The sequence below is a fragment of the Mauremys reevesii genome, linkage group 8 (genome assembly GCF_016161935.1).
Source record: "Mauremys reevesii isolate NIE-2019 linkage group 8, ASM1616193v1, whole genome shotgun sequence".
Lineage (NCBI taxonomy): Eukaryota > Metazoa > Chordata > Testudines > Geoemydidae > Mauremys > Mauremys reevesii.
In genome coordinates this window covers 42468667-42488990 of record NC_052630.1, presented here as the reverse complement: position 1 = coordinate 42488990, position 20324 = coordinate 42468667, and the positions used below count along the sequence as shown (strand labels likewise).

Here is a 20324-nt window from a genome sequence, read left to right as displayed (position 1 = left end):
TTGTATTTTCTAAATGGACAACCTACCTAATTGTCAATTACTAAGGGACAATCCTAACTCATTGATTTATTTTGCTTTCCACAACCAAATCTCTCTACAACTTTTCATGAGTGATGTACCGGAGTATTTGGATTCTAATATCTAAACTGTATTGTTAAATCTGTTCACCGAAATTTGGGTTATTGCTGATTATGTACTCTATGTATCATATGACTTTTAAAAACAAATTTTGTATTTGTGGATAATCTAAGCACTATACCCCAGAGCCATCCGGGGCGGAGTGGGGGCAAGTGGGGCATGAGAGTGTTTCAGAGCCTCTGGAGTGGAGTCCTTCACTCGCACCGGGGGTCCCGGAAAACTCTTGCGGTGCCCGGGGCTCTGTAGCTTCTTCCGCTCCGGGTCTTTGGCGGCAATTCGGTGGCAGAGGGTCCTTCTGTTCCAGGACCCGCCGCCGAAGTGCCAGGTCTTCGGCGGCAATTCCACGCCACGGAAGACCCCAGGCCCCTGAATCATCTGGGCGGCCCTGCTATACCCAAATGTGCAGACACTCGTTTCTCAACCTATGTATTATATAATTTTTTTACATGAGGAATTAAAGAAGTTAGTGAGCATGGAGGAATGGGAAGAGGAAGTGTTATAACTCACAAGTGTGGAAGAAGATTGGAGCATTTTGAAAAGCACTGTGATCAAGGGGCAACAGACTAAACTTCCCCATAAATGGAGAATTCTTGGAATAAGTGACCACTTAGGGTATGTCTACACTGCAGTTAGACACCTGTGGCTGGCCTGTGTCAGCTGACTCTGGCTCATGGGGCTCAGCATTAAAGGACTATTTAATTGCTGTGTAGACATTTGGGCTGGGGCTGCAGTCCAAGCTCTGAGACTCTCCCACCTCACAGGGTCAAGCCCAAACATCTACACCTCAGTTGAACAACCCCTTAGCCCAGTCCCGCTGGCATGGGCCAGCCATGGGTTTTTAATTGACATACCCTCTTGCAGGGCTGCTCAAAGTCGTGAACCTAGAAATGAAGAAAGGGGGAGGGAACTAAATGAGACTATGCCGTGTCAGTTAAAGCTTGTAGGGGCAAGAAAAGGGCAGCAAAATGTATTAATGCTGCCAAAGGGTTTAAGAATGGCTGTTACAAATCTATCAGTATAAAAATGCTAGAGAGGAACTAGGCTAATTCAGTAGTGAGGGAGATTAAATTAATTAGGTTTCTAAAATAGCTCTGCTACTGAATGCTTTCTAAAATTCTCGTATGAAAAATGGGGGGTGGGGTGGACTATAAGATTTGGATAATTCACCATGAGAAATGAGGAGCTGTTGATAAAAAATGTTAAATTTGGGAAGGGAAGCTGTAAAAAAAGTAACTATATATAAATCAGCATGTCTACATTACTTAAAATTTGACTGAATAAAATTTGACTGGCTTAGAATTTTGCCTTAAATATTTAAATACTGAACTCCCAATCTTTGGGAAAAATAGTAATGTGTGATTGTGTAATTAAAGACCATACCAAACAAATAGGTCTTCTTATCACTAAATCAAAGATGGAAATTATGAAAATTAATGTACCTACTGATGATTTTATATACTTGGAAGGACAAGCCTTGAAAACTGTTAATAAATTTAATTATATGAGTATTATAATTCGTGATACTGGTGACAGCATAGGTGAAGCAAGTGCTGTATTTAAAAAACTTAACACAGGATAAAAGTCCAATATGATTAGCAAAACCACCAAACTTAAAATCTTTAGAAGCTATGTCCTAAACATCCTCCAACATGGAGTAGAGTCCTGGAAAAATAAGTCAAACCAGCTCAAACTTAACAGCTTTCAATGTAAGTGTCTGCTTAGAATATTCAAAGTAAAAGGGATTGATAAAATAAGTAATGAAGAAGCGCTAGAATGGGCATCATTACCTACAACAATACAAGAAGAGGTGTAATCAGGAAGGCCAAAACACAACTGGAGTTGCAGTAAGCAAGAGATGTGAAGGGTAACAAGAAGGGTTTCTACAAGTATGTTAGTAACAAGAGTTGCGTCCAGCTTTGGGCCCCCCACTACAGAAAGGATGTGGACAAATTGGAGAGTCCAGCAGAGGGCAACGAAAATTATCAGGGGATTGGGGCACATGACTTACAAAGAGAGGCTGAGGGAACTGGGCTTGTTTAGCCTGCAGAAAAGAAGAGTGAGGAGGGGATTTGATAGCAGCCTTCAACTACCTGAAGGGGGGGTTCCAAAGAGGATGGAGCTTAGCTGTTCTCAGTGGTGGCAGATGACAGAACAAGGAGCAGTGCTCTCAAGTTGCAGTGGGGGAGGTCTAGGTTGGATATTAGGAAACACTATTTCACTGGGAGGGTGGTGAAGCACTGGAATGGGTTACCTAAGGAGAATCATAGAATATCAGGGTTGGAAGGGACCTCAGGAGGTCGTCTAGTCCAACCCCCTGCTCAAAGCAGGACCTAATCCCCAACTAAATGATCCCAGCCACGGCTTTGTCAAGCCTGACCTTAAAAACTTCTAAGGAAGGAGATTCCACCACCTCCCTGGGTAACCCATTCCAATGCTTCACCACCCTCCTAGTGAAAAAGTTTTTCCTAATATCCAATGTGGTCAAGGTGGTAGAATCACCATCCTTAGAGGTTTTTAAGACCCGGCTTGGTAAAGCCTTGGCTGGGATGATTTAGTTGGTGTTGGTCCTGCTTTGAGCAGTGGGTTGTACTAGATGACCTCCTGGGGTCTCGTCCAACCCTAATCTATGATTCTAAGTGGTCCAGAAGAAGAGCTGGACATATTTGGCACATCTTTTAAGAATGCCAGATTATAGGCTACCTAAAAAATCATTTCTTTGGTGACCTCAATGAAAGAGATGGATAGGCCAGCCTAGAGCACTAGTGTGCAAACTTTTCCAGTCGCACCCTCTCTTATCCTTAACAGAGTCTGTCTGTGCCCCACCTCCATTACTGCACAGCCAAGCCTTCCTCAGCCAAGCCTTCCTCAGCTTCTATCTTGCGGCCAGGCTGCATTGGTAGGGCAGGGACAATACCTGGCCTCTGCCTCTCTTCCCTCAGGTTTTCGGGGTGGGGGAAGGTATGTGCGATGGTCTCTGGGGGTGGAGCCAGCACTGGGAGTGGAGGCTGCTGGGAGCGGAAATCAGTGTGGCACACTGACCCACAGGCTGGGTTACCTGGGGGGAGGGATAGCTCAGTGGTTTGAGCATTGGCCTGCTAAACCCAGGGTTGTGAGTTCAATCCTTGAGGGGGCCATTTAAGGATCTGGGGCAAAGAAAAATCTAAAAAAAAAACTTGTCAGGGACAGTACTTTGTCCTGCTAGTGAAGGCAGGAGACTGGAGTCAATGACCTTTCAAGGTCCCTTCCAATTTTATGAGATAGGTATATCTCCATATATATATTTATATCTCCACTGAGGTGAGTAAGGGGGGTGAAGATGGTGCTCCCTCCCTGGCCCCATGGGGTCTGGCCAGGGCCCCGCTGTGCAGGGCTGGCACCAGCTGCCTAGCATTGATGCTCGCCCTCTGAATGTTCCTCCGCTGCATCGGATGTCGCGCTCCACAGTTTGCCCACCACTGCCCTAGAGCACACTCTGTAGCACATTAATGGCTGAAGCAGCATCATTATATTTGAATAGAAAAGACCTGGAAAAACGAGCCCAGGTTTCATTGATGGATCTTAGCAACCTGGTTTGGTGCTAATTGGGTTCAACAGTTACCAAGGTGTTTCTAATCTCCATATAGCAGGTCTGAAGGGCTCACCCACAAGCCTCTCTCTAATCTGTCCATCCTTCATAGAATACAGTACTAATCCCTAAAGTATCTTCATGCTCCACACAGCAAAACACAAGGCACATACGATCCAAGTGGGCTCTGCTGCTGACTTGCTGGAGACCTGTTGCTCTGAAATGATTAAGCCTCTCACACTTTTCATTTCCTCCGGCTTAAGCAGCTGAGTTTTTACATTTCTGTAACAAAATAGTTGTGCAGTGAACTCCTCTATGTGCATGCATACTGACTGCATTCATTTTCAGTGTGTAGCTAGCTAGCAGCTTGGAGAATTTTTCATTGCCACATCTCAGCTCTTCGTTTTCACATATTTGTAACATTGTTTTAAAATAACTTTTAAAATGTAATAAAGCAGATATTATTACAAAATACAGATATTAGTAAGATATTATTGGACAGCATTACTAAACACAGTTATTAATGACTATTTCCATATCAACTTGGAAAATTCAGATTTCAATCACTTTTGAGTTAAATATCAAAGGACAAATGGAGTCTTTTTTAAAGAACAGGACAAATAAACTTTTTTTGTTTTTAAACCCTTTCAGCACTTAAAAATGCCTGAAAAGATTTTTGCTCTCAAACAGAGACCAAGCATGGAAAACTTCAACTCTAAAATTTTAATGTAAATGTCATTTCATAGTCTGTATAGCTTTGTCACACCTAGGGTACAGTACAGGCCACCTCATTTCAAATGTTTGCAGCTTTTCTGCAGTTGGTTTGTCAGTACTCTTGTTTCACAATTGTCACCTTTTCTTAAAGAGTGCTACACTGGTTGAGCGTTCCCAGCATTCAGGTACTTCAACCTTCCTCCAACTGAGGTTGCACAGTTTGCAAAGGAGCATGACCGTGCCTCTTTCGCCATGTTTTAACAGTTCAGGTGGTATACCATCTGGACCAGGTGCCTTGTTGTTTTTCAGAGACATGATTGTGGCTTCAGTTTCTGCTTCCACTATATGTTCTTCGTTGTTGTCTTTGCAGTTGATGGTCTCAGGGGAAAGTTGGGTCCATTTGACTTTTCACGTTCAGTAGCTGATGAAAATATTCTTTTGATCTTTATCTACTATATCTTACGTGTTAACTTGGTTGATAAGTAATCTAACTTCCTGAAAAAGTCCTCATGTTCCTTTTTTGAAAGTGTTTTTCAAGCTGTTAGCCTTTTCTCTGAAGCCACTAAGTTGTAGTCTTTTGGAGCATTTTTTTAGTTCCTTGTTGAGCTTTCTGCATTTGTTTTTCTACTGAGGGTAGTCTTCAGTTTTCAGATGTTCTTGATATGCTTCTGTTTTTACTTCATGATAGGTTTTTGGGTTTGCAAAGGTTGAGTCCGGTGGCACCTTAGGAGTTGAGTGGATTTCCTCCTAGCAGATCTTGCTGGTGGGTCAAAACTGGCAGGGCCAACACCATGGTACCTTAAGTGGGAGTGGGGCATCAGACCAGGCCAAAATTCCAATGTCCTACTCCAGTCTTCTCATGGGGCAACATGGGCACCTTCAATGGGTAACTAATAGGAGGGGCTGCCTAACCTTGAGGTGGCTGGGAGTCAGGTACTCTCTGAAGCCAAGAAACTGACAAAATGAGCAAAAGGCAAAACAACATCCATACTGGTTCAGATGACGCCCAGCCTAAAAAAGTCCATGCCAGCAGTTTGGGAACTTTGGCGGTTGTGAAAAGTTTGCTAGGAAAGAACAGATTGCACAGTACCAAAATGAATGTACATTGGAACATGGAATTTGAGAATGCAATATGAACCGACATGGCTACAACTACACTGCACAGCAGGAATGTTAATTGGTGAACTTGAAACTAGAGCTGCATCCTCTTCCATAGACATTCTCAGTATTTGTGAACCACACAGGACAGGAAGTAGTGAATTCTCCATAAAGCATTGTAAAATAATTTATCCTGAAAAGATACAGTGTTCACAGAGAAGGCATTTGTCACATTTTGGCATGCAAAGTGAGAGGCTCTGTCACCGCCTGCCCCTCAACCGTGGGTGCCTCACAATGCTTTCCTGCTGTAGTTCCCAACCTGGGCCACTCACTAATAGTCTAAGAGCATGCAGGTCACTTCCTGAATGTATGTGTATAACCACAGACCCGGTCCAGCAACTGTGACCCCATCAGCCTGTCAGCAACTCTCCAGTCACACTCTGGCTTCCACCACTCTTGGTTACTGCCTGCAGAGTGATCCCAACACACTACCAATCCCGAATTTCCCCAAAATGTGTATTCTGCACTGTCCCACCCTCCCCTGGGCAGTTCAGATATTAAAAGTCCATTGCCCCTGTAAAGGGCCAATATTCAACAGTTTACTTCTTTAGCTGGAGTTACCAAACAGATCAGTTTAAACACAATAATGGATTAGTTTAGATTAAAAATAAAATAAGTTTATTTAATTACAAAGAGAGAGATTTTAAGTGAGTACAAGTATAAGGTATTAAAGTCAGGAATGGTTACAAGAAAAATAAAGATAAGACGATTCCTAGTAGCTAAAACTTAAGAAGCTAGAATTGATTCAAGGTAAAAATCCTTACCTCAGGTTCCCAGCAAAAGGGCTGACCCGTTCTCAGGTCAGGATCTCCCCCCACCCCCAAAGTCAAAGGTCTGGTTCCTTCATCTTCTAGGGTGCACGAGAGAGAGAGAGAGCGCTCTTTATGTTTTCTGCTCCGTTCTTTTATAGTTCAGTGAACCTTTGACGTGGATTCTTCTGAGGGCTACCCCTCAAAACAAAGTTTATTCAAACAGTAAAAAAGGTAACATGGAGTCTAGAGATGAAGAAGGCTCCTTGTTCTTTCTTTTCACCTGTATTTGCTGAAATGAAAATTTGTCTGGTCTCCTGCCAACTCCTCTCCCCGCTGCCTTGAGGGCCATGTTTAATGCATATATGTAAATTGAGGTAAACAGACATGCCTTGGTTTATGATAGATCCAGGGCCGGCTTTACTCCAGTTTACAAGGTCATCCAGATCTTCCTGTATGATATCCTGGTCCTTCTCTGTGTTAGCAATACCTCCCAGCTTTGTGTCATCCGCAAACTTTATTAGCACATTCCCGCTTTTTGTGCCAAGGTCAGTAATAAAAAGGTTAAATAAGATTGGCCCCAAAACTGATCCCTGAGGAACACCAGTAGTAACCTCCTTCCAGCCTGACAGTTCACCTTTCAGTATGCCCCATTATAGTCTCCCATTTAACCAGTTCCTTATCCACCTTTCAATTTTCATATTGATCCCCATCTTTTCCAATTTAACTAATAATTCCCCATGTGGAACCGTGTCAGATGCCTTACTGAAATCGAGGTAAAGGAGGTGTTTCCTTTGCCTAGAAAATCTGTTACCTTCTCAAAGAAGGAGATCAGGTTGGTTTGGCACGATCTACCTTTTGTAAAACCATGCTGTATTTAGTCCCAATTACCATTGACCTCAATGTCCTTAACTACTTTGTCCTTCAAAAATTTTTCCAAGACCTTACATTCTACAGATGTCAAACTAACAGGCCTATAGTTACTCGGATTATTTTTTTCCCTTTCTTAAAAATAGGAACTATGTTAGCAATTCTCCAGTCGTACGGTACAACCCCTGAGTTTACTGATTCATTAAAAATTCTTGCTAATGGGCTTGCAATTTCATATGCCAGTTCCTTTAATATTCTTGGATGAAGATTATCTGGGCCCTCCGATTTTGTCCCATTAAGCTGTTCGAGTTTGGCTTCTACCTCGGATGTGGTAATATCTACCTCCATATCCTCATTCCCATTTGTCATCCTACCATTATCCCTAATCTCCTCATTAGCCTTATTAAAGACTGAGACAAAGTATTTATTTAGATATTGGGCCATGCCTAGATTATCCTTAAGGTCCATTCCATCCTCAGTGTTTAGCGGTCCCACTTCTTTCTTTGTTTTCTTCTTATTTATATGGCTATAGAACCTTTTACTTTTGGTCTTAATTCCCTTTGCAAGGTCCAACTCTACATGGCTTTTAGCCTTTCTCACTTCATCCCTACATGTTCTGACCTCAATAAGGTAGCTTTCCTTGCTAATCCTGCCCATCTTCCACTCCTTGTAGGCTTTCTGCTTTTTCTTAATCACCTCTCTGAGATGCTTGCTCATCCAGCTTGGTCTACAACTCCTGCCTATGATTTTTTTCCCCTTTCTTGGGATGCAGGCTTCTGAAAGTTTCTGCAGCTTTGACTTAAAGTAATTCCAGGCCTCCTCCGCCTTTAGATACACGAGTTCTTCAGTCCAATCCACTTCCCTAACTAATTTCCTTAATTCTTTAAAGTTAGCCCTTTTGAAATCAAAAACCCTAGTCCCAGATCTATTTTTGTTTATCCTTCCATCTAGTTTGAACTGAATTAGCTCATGATCACTCGAACCAAGGTTGTCCCCTACAACCATTTCTTCTATGAGGTCCTCACTACTCACCAAAACCAAATCTAAAATGGCATCCCCTCTTGTTGGTTCTTCAACTACTTGGTGAAGAAATCCATCAGCTATCACATCCAGAAAAATCTGAGCCCTATTATTGTTACTAGCACTTGTTCTCCAGTCTATATCTGGGAAGTTAAAGTCTCCCATGATCACACAATTCCCATTAGTGTTTACTTCATTAAAAACATTAAAGAGGTCTCTATCCATATCCAAATCAGATCCCGGCAGTCTGTAGCACACCCCAAGCACTATCTCAGGGGAAGTTCTAGTAGCTTTCTTTCCCAATGTGATTTTTGCCCAGACAGACTCTGTCTTATCCATTCCATCACTTCTTATTTCTTTACAGTTAACCTCATCATTGACATACAATGCTACTCCACCACCTTTGCCTTTATTTCTGTCTTTCCTAAACAGCACATAGCCTTCAATACCTGTACTCCAGTCATGACTACTATTCCACCATGTTTCTGTTATCCCTATAATATCCGGTTTCACTTCCTGCACCAGTAGCTCTAGTTCCTCCATTTTGTTACCTAGGCTCCTCGCATTAGTGTACAGACATCTTAATTTTTGCCGTTTGGCTTCACTGACATTCTTTACTCGGTTGGGCACAGACATTCTACCACCAGTATCACCTATTAGACTGGTATCTATACTACCCTTCCTCCTTATGTCCAGTCTCCTTCCCACGGCTGCATCCTCCCTTACTTTGTTTTCTTCCCTCTCAATGTTGAATTCCGGCGTGGAGATTACCTGGACATCTCCCCCCAATTCAACACTGGTTCTCCACTTGTGAGGTAACTCCCTTCTCTTCATGTGTGAGTATAATAATGCCTGCATCTGTAATTTTCACTCCATGCATCTGAAGAAGTGTTTTTTTTACCCACGGAAGCGTATGCCCAAATAAATCTGTTAGTCTTTAAGGTGCCATCGGACTCTTTGTTTTTGTGGATACAGACTAACATGGCTACCCCCGATACACTACAGTACTTGTATCCCTGCATGCTCAAGCAATATTTTTATACTTCTCCCTAGTCATCTGTCCAAATTTTCACTTCTTGTAAGCTTCCTTTTTTTTTGTTTAAGCTCACCGAAGATTTCTCTGTAAAGCCAAGCTGGTCGCCTGCCATATTTGCTATTCTTTCTGCACATAGGGATGGTTGGTTCCTGCACCCTCAGTGAGGCTTCTTTAAAATACAGCAAGCCCCCTGGACTCCTTTCCCCCTTATATTAGCCTCCCAGGGGATCCTGCCCATCAGTTCAATGAGGAAGTTGAAATCTGTTTTTCTGAAGTCCAGGGTCTGTATTCTGCTACTCTTTCTTCCTTTTGTCAGGATCCTGAACTCGACCATTTCATGGTCACTGCTACCCAGGTTCCTGCCCACTTCTACTTCCCCTACTAATTCTTCCCTGTTTGTGAGCAGCAGGTCAAGAGGAGCATGGCCCCTAGTTAGTTCCTCCAGCACTTGCACCAGGAAGTTGTCCCCGACCCTCTCCAATAACTTCCTGGATTGTCTGTGCATTGCTGTATTGCTCTCCCAGCAGATGTCAGGGTGATTGAAGTCCCCCATGAGAACGAGGGCCTGTGATCTGGAAACTTCTGTTAATTGTCCGAAGAAATCCTCATCTACTTCATACTCCTGGTCTGGTGGGCTATAGCACTTCATTCTTGCCTGTTACTTTATGTAGAAGATGCTATTCTGCTGCTGCTGCTGCTACTACTACTACTGACCAGCTGCAGGACAAATCCTCAGGCCTGGTCTATGTTTAAATAGCTACAGCACTCGGGTGTGAAAAATCACCCCACCCCCGACTGCTGTAGCTATGCCAATCTAACTCCCAGTGTAGATTCAGCTAGGTTGACAGAAGAATGCTTCCATTGACCTAACTACCAGTGCTTTGGGAGTTGTGGTTCATACAGCAGCAGACAAACCCCTTCCATTGCTGTAGGCTGTGTCTACACTATGGAGTTATGCTGGTATAGCTATGACATTGTAGCTATATTATTACAGTCCTGGTAGTGTAGACATGGCCTAAGATAGCCAATGTGCACTGAATTCAAGACTGATGCTTGCATAGGTAAGATTTAAGACAAAACAGGTTAACTGTTTTAGGCCAGGTATCAGAGGGGTAGCAGTGTTAGTCTGGTTCTGTAGAAGCAGCAAAGAATCCTGTGGCACCTTATAGACTAACAGACGTTTTGCAGCATGAGCTTTCGTGGGTGAATACCCACTTCTTCGGATGCAAGTAGTGGAAATTTCCAGGGGCAGTTTTATATAGGCAAGCAAGAAGCAAGCTAGAGATAACAAGGTTAGTTCTTTCAGGGAGGATGAGGCCCTGTTCTAGCAGTTGAGTGAAAACCAAGGGAGGAGAAACTGGTTCTGTAGTTGGCAAGCCATTCACAGTCTTTGTTTAATCCTGAGCTGATGGTGTCAAATTTGCAGATGAACTGGAGCTCAGCAGTTTCTCTTTGAAGTCTGGTCCTGAAGTTTTTTTGTTGCAGGATGGCCACCTTAAGATCTGCTATTGTGTGGCCAGGGAGGTTGAAGTGTTCTCCTACAGGTTTTTGTATATTGCCATTCCTAATATCTGATTTGTGTCCATTTATCCTTTTCCTTAGAGACTGTCCAGTTTGGCCGATGTACATAGCAGAGGGGCATTGCTGGCATATGATGGCATATATTACATTGGTGGACGTGCAGGTGAATGAACCGGTGATGGTGTGGCTGATCTGGTTAGGTCCTGTGATGGTGTCGCTGGTGTAGATATGTGGGCAGAGTTGGCATCGAGGTTTGTTGCATGGATTGGTTCCTGAGCTAGAGTTACTATGGTGCGGTGTGCAGTTACTGGTGAGAATATGCTTCAGGTTGGCAGGTTGTCTGTGGGCAAGGACTGGCCTGCCACCCAAGGCCTGTGAAAGTGTGGGGTCATTGTCCAGGATGGGTTGTAGATCCCAGATGATGCGCTGAAGGGGTTTTAGCTGGGGACTGTATGTGATGGCCAGTGGAGTCCTGTTGGTTTCTTTCTTGGGTTTGTCTTGCAGTAGGAGGCTTTTGGGTACACGTCTGGCTCTGTTGATCTGTTTCCTTATTTCCTCGTGCGGGTACTGTAGTCTTGAGAATGCTTGGTGGAGATTTTGTAGGTGTTGGTCTCTGTCTGTGGGGATAGAGCAGATGCGGTTGTACCTCAGTGCTTGGCTGTAGACAATGGATCTTGTGGTGTGCCCGGGATGGAAGCTGGAGGCATAAAGGTAGGCATAGCGGCCAGTAGGTTTTCGGTATAGGGTGGTGTTAATGTGACCATCAATTATTTGCACTGTAGTGTCTAGGAAGTGGACCTCCCGTGTAGATAGGTCCAGGCTGAGGTTGATGGTGGGGTGGAAGCTGTTGAAATCGTGGTGGAATTTTTCCAGAGTCTCTTTCCCATGGGTCCAGATGATGAAGATGTCATCAATGTAGCGTAGGTAGAGAAGGGGCGTGAGTGGACGGGAGCTGAGGAAGCGTTGTTCCAGGTCAGCCATAAAAATATTGGCATATTGTGGGGCCATGCGGGTGCCCATAGCGGTGCCACTGATCTGGAGATATATATTGTCATCAAATTTGAAATAGTTGTGTGTGAGGATAAAGGCACAGAGCTCAGCAACCAGTTGTGCTGTGGCATCATCAGGGATACTGTTCCTGACAGCTTGTATTCCATCAGCGTGTGGGATGTTTGTGTAGAGAGCCTCTACATCCATGGTGGCCAGGATGGTGTTTTCTGGAAGGTCACCAATGCATTGTAGTTTCCTCAGGAAATCAGTGGTGTCACGGAGATAGCTGGGAGTGCTGGAGGCATAGGGTCTGAGTAGAGAGTCCACATATCCAGACAGTCCTTCAGTGAGAGTTCCAATGCCCGAGATGATGGGGCGTCCAGGATTTCCAGGTTTGTGGATTTTGGGCAGTAGATAGAATAGCCCTGGTCGGGGCTCTAAGGGTATGTTGATTTGTTCCGGTGTTAGTGTAGGGAGTGTCCTGAGTAGATGGTGCAGTTTCTTAGTGTATTCCTCAGTGGGATCTGAGGGAAGTGGCTTGTAGAATTTGGTGTTGGAGAGTTGTCTGGCAGCCTCCTTTTGGTAGTCAGACCTGTTCATGATGACAACAGCACCTCCTTTATCAGCCTCTTTGATTATAATGTCAGGATGGTTTCTGAGGCTGTGGATGGCATTGCGTTCTGCACGACTTAGGTTATGAGGCAAGCGATGTTGTTTTAGGCCAGAGTTTGAAATAATCACTACCCACTTTGAGTGCAGTAATTATATTAATAATCCTTAAATATTAAAAAAAAAAATCTCCCTCTAGTCCTGACATTTGAACATAGAGGTCATCTCAGATCTCTGGAGGCCATGTTCAGAGCTTCTGGAGCACTGAGCTGTGACCATCTTACATTCCATGGATTGTGTTTTGTTTTAATAACAGCAGTGCAGTATAGCTTACAGTAGGCAGTTTCCTCTCTCTTGGGTGTTTGCTAATTTAGAAATACATTAAAACACGTATTTATTAGCAAGCTGAGCAGATTCTGTTCAATAACAGTACTGTTTTTTTAAATATGTGGAGTAACCATGTCTGAGATCACCACAGTCAATTCACAGTAAGTTCTTAAAATTAAATATTGGGGAAACACATGGCAAGCAAATTATTTCCGGTTGGTGCTATAAAGTTAATGAACTTTTACCACGTATTTTTTCCTTTAGGAAACTGTATTAGATACCCTTGACGAAGATGCAAATACATTCAAGTCAGAAGATGTTTGTAAAGAGAAAAACACTTTGCCAAATACTAACTTGTGTTGCCAGAGTGCTAGCAATATTATTGGAGAAATTGACAAATTGACCAAAGATCTAGTGACTCTACGTGATGGACTGCATGAGCTAGTAACTTGCAAGAAGTCAGCATGGTATGAAAAGGTAAGGATTGTATTTATTTCTTGACATAAGGAAAATACCTCATTGTTCCATTTTATTGTCATGGACAAGATGACTGCTGCTATGTATGAACCATGCGCTGATTCTCACCACAGAACTCCTATGACTCTTACTATGATTATTTATTACTTGTTTCAGATAATGCCCACAGAGGTGTTAGGTGCTTTTCAAACAAAAAATAAGGTACAGTTCCCACCCCATGAGGTTATGTTCAGAAACCGGGCAGATGTGGTGATCCCTACACCAGTGACGATACATTCTGAAACCAGACAGATGTGCTTGCATTGTGAGGGGAGTAGTAAGAGGATAGTGACTATGGAGGAGAGGGAGGCAGGAGAGGATGGGGTCACTGGGCCAAATGGAGGGGAAGAAGAGGACAGCAGATGGGAAACCGTAGTGTTTGTGATGGTGGGAAAGGAGGAGAGGTTAATCAAAGAGAAAAGTGCGGGAAGGTCATGGCAGGTGTGAAGGCTGAATCCCCACTCTGTCACTTTGAGTGCAGAAGGTGGGGACCTTCTTAAACTCCCACTGTTACAGCTTTTCTCTGACCTTGGCTTGGTAAACGCTGGCACCACCTAAATGCAAAAAAACCCCTTGGACCCAGGAAGGAGCACTTGGGAATTCCTCCCTGTGGGGTACCCTCAAGCTCCCCCCCTCTCCCCCCGGGGAAGAGCTGAGAAAGAAAACAAAGGAAATTAGCTGTTGCCACCAGCTAATCAAACAGCATATGCACAAACCTCTTAAAACACCGCAAATCCAATCCTGTTCTTAAAAAAGGTAAATTTTATTAAAAACAAAAAGGAAGAAACTACATCTGGAACTTAGGCTTTTGCTAGATTTTAAAAGAGCAATTCCAAAAATTAAGCACTCAAAATAGCTTTCTTGGGGGTTAGCTTAAAGGTTACAAGCAAACAAAAGCATCCGGGGTTAGCACAGAGTTGTCCACAAGCCTTAAAAAATAAACAGAAATAAACCCAATCATGTCTTCTAAACATTCACTGCCTTCCAATGATTCCTTCTAGGTCTGGAAGATAATTTTTCATACCTGGTTCAAACCTTACACAGCATTCCTGCTTATAGCATTGTTGCTCCATGTCCCTGCAGCCCAGAGAGAACAACAGACAAAGGGAAAGTTTCTTTCCCAATTTTAAAAAGTTCTACCTTCCTATTGGCTCTTTTGGTCAGGTGCCCACTTCCTTTTCTTTTACCTGTGGGCTTGTTAACTCTTTACAGGTAAAGCAAATAGAGAACAGCTACTAAGAGGAATTTTATAGCTAACTGGCTGGCTGGGTGTCCATAAAAGGGAGCTACTCCGACTTCATTTATCACAGCAGATCTTGTCAGTTTTCACTGAGAGGGAGTCTCCTGGAGATAGCTGAGGAAGTTGAGAGGGAGGTGGGTTTCAGAAGGGAGTGGAAGGTTGCAAAGAGGTAACAGGAATTGAGTGTTAGCAACAGGAAGAAAGTCAAGGAAAGTGTGGGCCCCTTGCTGAATGAGGGAGGGAACCTAGTGACAGAGGATGTGGAGAAAGCTAGTGTACTCAATGCTTTTTTTGCCTCTGTCTTCACAGACAAGGTCAGCTCCCAGACAGCTGCACTCTGCAGCATGGTATGGGGAGGAGGTGACCAGCTCTCTGTGGAGAAAGTAGTAGTTCGGGACTATTTAGGAAAGCTGGACAAGCACAAGTCCATGGGGCCGGATGCGCTGCATCCGAGGGTGCTAAAGGAGTTGGCCGATGAGATTGCAGAGCCATTGGCCATTATCTTTGAAAAATCATGGCGATCGGGGGAGGTCCTGGATGACTGGAAAAAAGCTAATGTAGTGCCCATCTTTAAAAAAGGGAAGAAGGAAGATCCAGGGAACTACAGGCCAGTCAGTCTCACCTCAGTCCCTGGAAAAATCATGGAACAGGTCCTCAAGGAATCAATTCTGAACCACTTAAAGGAGGGGAAAGTGATCAGGAACAGTCAGCATGGATTCACCAAGGGCAAGTCATGCCTGACTAACCTAATTGCCTTCTATGATGAGATAACCGGCTCTGTGGATGAGGGGAAAGCAGTGGATGTGCTATTTCTGGACTTTAGCAAAGCTTTTGATACAATCTCCCACAGTATTCTTGCCAGCAAGTTAAAGAAGTCTGGGCTGGATGAATGGACGGTAAGGTGGATAGAAAACTGGCTAGATGGTCGGGCTCAACGGGTAGTGATCAATGGTTCCATGTCTAGTTGGCAGCCAGTATCAAGTGGAGTGCCCCAAGGGTCGGTGCTGGGGCCAGTTTTGTTCAATATCTTCATTAACGATCTGGAGGATGGTGTGGACTGCACCCTTAGCAAGTTTGCAGATGACACTAAACTTGGAGGAGTGGTTGATACACTGGAGGGTAGGGATAGGATACAGAGGGACCTAGACAAATTAGAGGATTGGGCCAAAAGAAATATGATGAGGTTCAACAAGGACAAGTGCAGAGTCCTGCACTTAGGATGGAAGAATCCCATGCACTGCTACAGACTAGGGACCGAATGGCTGAGCAGCAGTTCTGCAGAAAAGGACCTAGGGGTTACGGTGGATGAAAAGCTGAATATGAGTCAACAGTGTGCCCTTGTTGCCAAGAAGGCAAATGGCATTTTGGGTTGTATAAGTAGGGGCATTTCCAGCAGATCGAGGGATGTGATCATTCCCCTCTACTCAGCACTGGTGAGGCCTCATTTGGAGTACTGCGTCCAGTTTTGGGCCCCACACTACAAGAAGGATGTGGATAAATTGGAGAGAGTCCAGCGGAGGGCAACAAAAATGATTAGGGGGCTGGAGCACATGACTTATGAGGAGAGGCTGAGGGAACTGGGATTGTTTAGCCTGCAGAAGAGAAGAATGAGGGGGGATTTGATAGCTGCTTTCAACTACCTGAAAGGGGGTTCCAAAGAGGATGGATCTAGACTGTTCTCAGTGGTAGAAGATGACAGAACAAGGAGTAATGGTCTCAAGTTGCAGAGGGGGAGGTTTAGGTTGGACATTAGGAAAAAACTTTTTCACTAGTAGGGTGGTGAAGAACTGGAATGGGTTACCTAGGGAGGTAGTGGAATCTCCTTCCTTAGAGGTTTTTAAGGTCAGTCTTGACAAAGCCCTGGCTGGGATGATTTAGTTGGGTTTGGTCCTGCTTTGAGCAGGAGGTTGGACTAGATGACCTCCTGAGGTCCCTTCCAACCCTGAGATTCTATGATTCTATGAGTAGTAGTCAGAGAGAGAGGAATAGTGTTGCTTGCCGAGGAAGACAGTAGAACTGAAGGAGAAGAGAACACAGTTGAAGTGGAAGAAGTCTTTGTGGCCAGGGGACTTTCTCCAGGGGCATTCAGTGGCACAGGAGCAGAAGGACATTGGGAGTGAGCCAGATGAGGTGGACTTGGTGGTGGGACAGGCAAAGGAATCAGATGTAGTGGAAGGATTGGACATCTGACAGCTGAGGAGAGGGATGAGAGAACTGGGGATGGGTGGGAGTGTGGAAGAGAAGTCCTAGAGGTTGATGGATTGGAGCTCATGACAAGGCCAGATGGAGGTAGGTGAATCAGGGGATGTGTGTGTTAAGGATCTGGTGATGGTTGTAGACGGGGAACTCGGATATTCAGAAATGGTGAGGGGAGTAGGTGTAATGAAGACAAGGATGGATAAGTGGCCCTTTTGACAAGTGGGGTTGATCCGGGGTTGAAGGTCAAATGAGGGAGTGAGAGTGAGGAAGACAGGAGGTCGAGGTGTCAGACAGGAAGCTGAAGTCATGAAGGATGACTGTCATGAGAGGAAGAGACAGCAATCAAAATCCAAGAAGAAGTTTTATGGAAAAACTTCAGGGTGAAAGACAATAGGGCATGGGGAGAATAGAGGCTAATGGAGTGTTGCTCAAGGGAGTGGGGTAGAAGTGGCTGATATATGGATAACAGGTACATGGACCATTTGGGATGATGAGTGTGAGAGGAGAGGTCGCCACAGGAGAGAGCAGCTGTGGAGAGAGCATCATGTGGGATCAAGAGGCAGGGGAGATGGTTGTAGTTTTGCATGGGGTAGACCTAGCGCTTTCCCTTTGTTTGGCTGCTTTGTACGGGCTGACCCACAGTTTCTAAAGCTGTGATTGCATTGGCCAACCAATAGCATTCTTCTGTTGAATGGGAAAACCTACATTAAAGCAATAGGAGAGCTGAGATTTTGAACACTCAAAAAATAAAATTCCAGTGTATGTCTCCCAGAGCAAAGTAAACTTCTATGTATATTACCATAAATGCTGTTAAATACTGCCTTCATATTAAATCATATTAATGCCTTAATAATTTTGTGTGTTTAAAATCTCAGCTCTCCTGTTGCTTTAATGTAACTTTTGGGGTTTCATTTCCTTGCTTTTATAAAAGAAAAAAATAAGGAATCATTAATTGCACATTGAAATAAATGTCCTGAATTTGTGTACTTGTTTGATGTCCTGGTCATACATTGCAGTATATCTGAGATTCAGTGAATGTAATGGAAGGTATAACCATTGAAACAAAGGCAGTGCAGCGGTATGTGGTGTTAAAAGGATGGTTTATCAGAAGTGCCTTCCCTTCCACATCCTACAAAGAACCATTCTGTAATACTAAATAACAGCACCTTTTGGGAAGCAGAAGATCAGATGATTCTCCATCAGTTTATAGCAATCCTCCTAGCTGTTAGGTGAGGAGGGATAGCTCAGTGGGTTGAGCATTGGCCTGCTAAACCTACAGTTGTGAGTTCAATCCTTGAGGGGGCCACTTAGGGGGTCTGGGGCAAAATCAGTACTTGGTCCTGTTAGTGAAGGCAGGGGGCTGGACTCAATGACCCTTCAGGGTCCCTTCTAGTACTATGAGATAGGTATCTCTCTCTATATATTTATAGTCCTCCTTATGCAAAATACTGTCTCCCCTCAGTCTGTCTTATTCCTGCAAGCATGCTGAATGCTGAGCCTTCTCTAGCCCCCTACTCAAACAATCTTCTACCTCTTCCCCAGAAGAAATGAGATTCTTGTGAAAAAAAGACTACAGAATGAAGAATTTGATGTGTCAGAAAAGAGATGATGTACTGTAGCCAGTGGAGTCAGTGGATACTGATCTGTCTTGGATATGGGGCAGTCCTGGGTTAAAGAGGCCAGAAATAATCTTGGATCTCTTAAGACTCCCATGGGTGGGTGTCACACCTTTGTTACAGCCTTGTGCCCACTTGCTTAGATTGGATCGTATAACAAAAATGTGTGCATCGACAAAGTATGCTATTTGAACCACTGTATCTGTCACATGAAAATCGATTTTCATCCAACCACTAAAGGCACATCTCCAACTTTCATAGCTTATTTCCTTTGTAAACTTCAAGTTCCTGTCACCTCCCATTGAATCTTTAGGTCTTTTTTTTTTTTTAAAGTTCCCAAGCTTTTTATTAATAAATGCAAAAGTATGTTTCCCCACTCTCTTCCTTCTTGAAAAGGGCTAGAGATTTTTGCTGAAACTTTCAAAAGAAAAAGAAAAACCTGAGGAGAAACTTCCCAAACTTCAGCCCCAAAGTAAAAAAAGCTTAGCAAAGGAATAAGCATCTGAAAAAGGCCTTCTAGAACAAAAAATTATTGGCAGCTGATGTTAGGGGGCTTATTCCTTCACCCTCCTACTTCCGTGGTCCTTCTCGCATGAACAGAGAGCAACAATACCTGAAGTCCAAAGGCGCAAACAATTCGATGTTTATTGGGGTGAACTTCCAGCAAGCATGATTCCAGTTTCCTTCCTTAGTGTCCCCCTTCCCAGTTCTGACACCATAGAGCCTTGCCTGTGTCCCTGTTCCCATTCCCCCTTTAGCAAAACATGATCCCAGTTCCCCCATCCCCAGTCCCTGTTCCCATTCCCCCCGCCCACACTTCCTGATTGACTGCAGACTATATAGTAAAACTTGAATTCTGCTTAGCTATACCTTAACCAATCATTTTACTGAAATGTAACTAACCAATCCTAACATACTGTAACATGGTTATTTAACCAATTATATTCCATCACCTTCATTGGTTTACACCCAACAAAATTAATTATACAGCAGACGGAAACAATTACAGAACCAGAGAGAGACCATGCAAATAAACATACAAAACAATGCAGAAGTGAGGATTTCACAACTACATCTATATAGATATAAGGGTTTTCCAGCTGTGTCTATTGATAAGTGAGTTCTTGCCAGACAGGATGCTATCTTCTAGGCTCTTCCCTTTCTCTGGAGGTGATAGAAATATCAGGGCAGGATTTTATTCCTAATAGCCCAATAGCACCTTATTTCAATGTGACTAGTTTGGAATGTGAGGATGTGACCATACACTTCCCAGCTTATGGCTGCCTAACTACATCTTAGCTGAAGGCCTTAGCCTGTCTCAGTAAGAGAAGGCCATTACACAGACAGTGATCTTGATTCTTTCTTTTATACCTCTATAACTAGTTAAGTGATAAGAATACACCTACATTCTTAAAGTATAGGCTTCTGAAGACAGGCCTGAATATCTATATCCTAACAGCTGACTGTAGGCATTTCTCAGTGAATAGTAATGTCACTGCTATGATGTGATGTCTGCTTTTCATCAGAAAACCAGCTTTGTTGGCTGATTATAATTGTGACATAGAAAGTAATTCAGCTACTCATATGTTGACTTTTTAGTTAATTTGCACACAGCAGGTCTTTTAATAAAAATGATTTGTCCTAAATCCCCTTTTAAAATTAAAAACTCTCTCTTGGGTGAGACGTTTTTGTCATCTTGCAGCTCTTTCTTTGAACATGTGGTTGGAATGACATTTTAATCAATCCAAACTCTGAAAGAATTTCTCTGTGCATAAATACCAACTGGCAGACTTCTGCCACCTCGACTGATGTGACAGTTTTACTGATACCTGTGTGTGCGGGAGTAATGGGTTCAGAAACTTGGAGGAGGGGAGAGAGAAAACATACCTGTGTATCCAGAAATGTGATATGAATTCTCGGCTTTATTCTGTTCCATCTAGAATCAGGCAAAAACTTTGTTCTTTGGAGACATTTTCAGGGTTTGCAAAGGATCAAAAACTTGTATGAAATGACTACGTTTTAAAAACGACTCTCAGCTCAGAAATAAATTAAACTG

At 43.5% G+C, this 20324-nt stretch overlaps 1 protein-coding gene across 2 annotated transcripts in view; it reads left to right on the top strand.

Annotated features, from left to right (window-relative positions):
* TEDC1 (tubulin epsilon and delta complex 1) overlaps positions 1 to 20324 on the top strand; it is a 206893-nt gene that overhangs the window by 144864 nt on the left and 41705 nt on the right. For both annotated transcript variants that reach the window (XM_039485274.1, XM_039485272.1), the window contains exon 7: positions 12962 to 13174. In XM_039485274.1, the coding sequence (XP_039341208.1) occupies positions 12962 to 13174 (213 nt within the window). The remainder of the gene's footprint in view (positions 1 to 12961; positions 13175 to 20324) is intronic.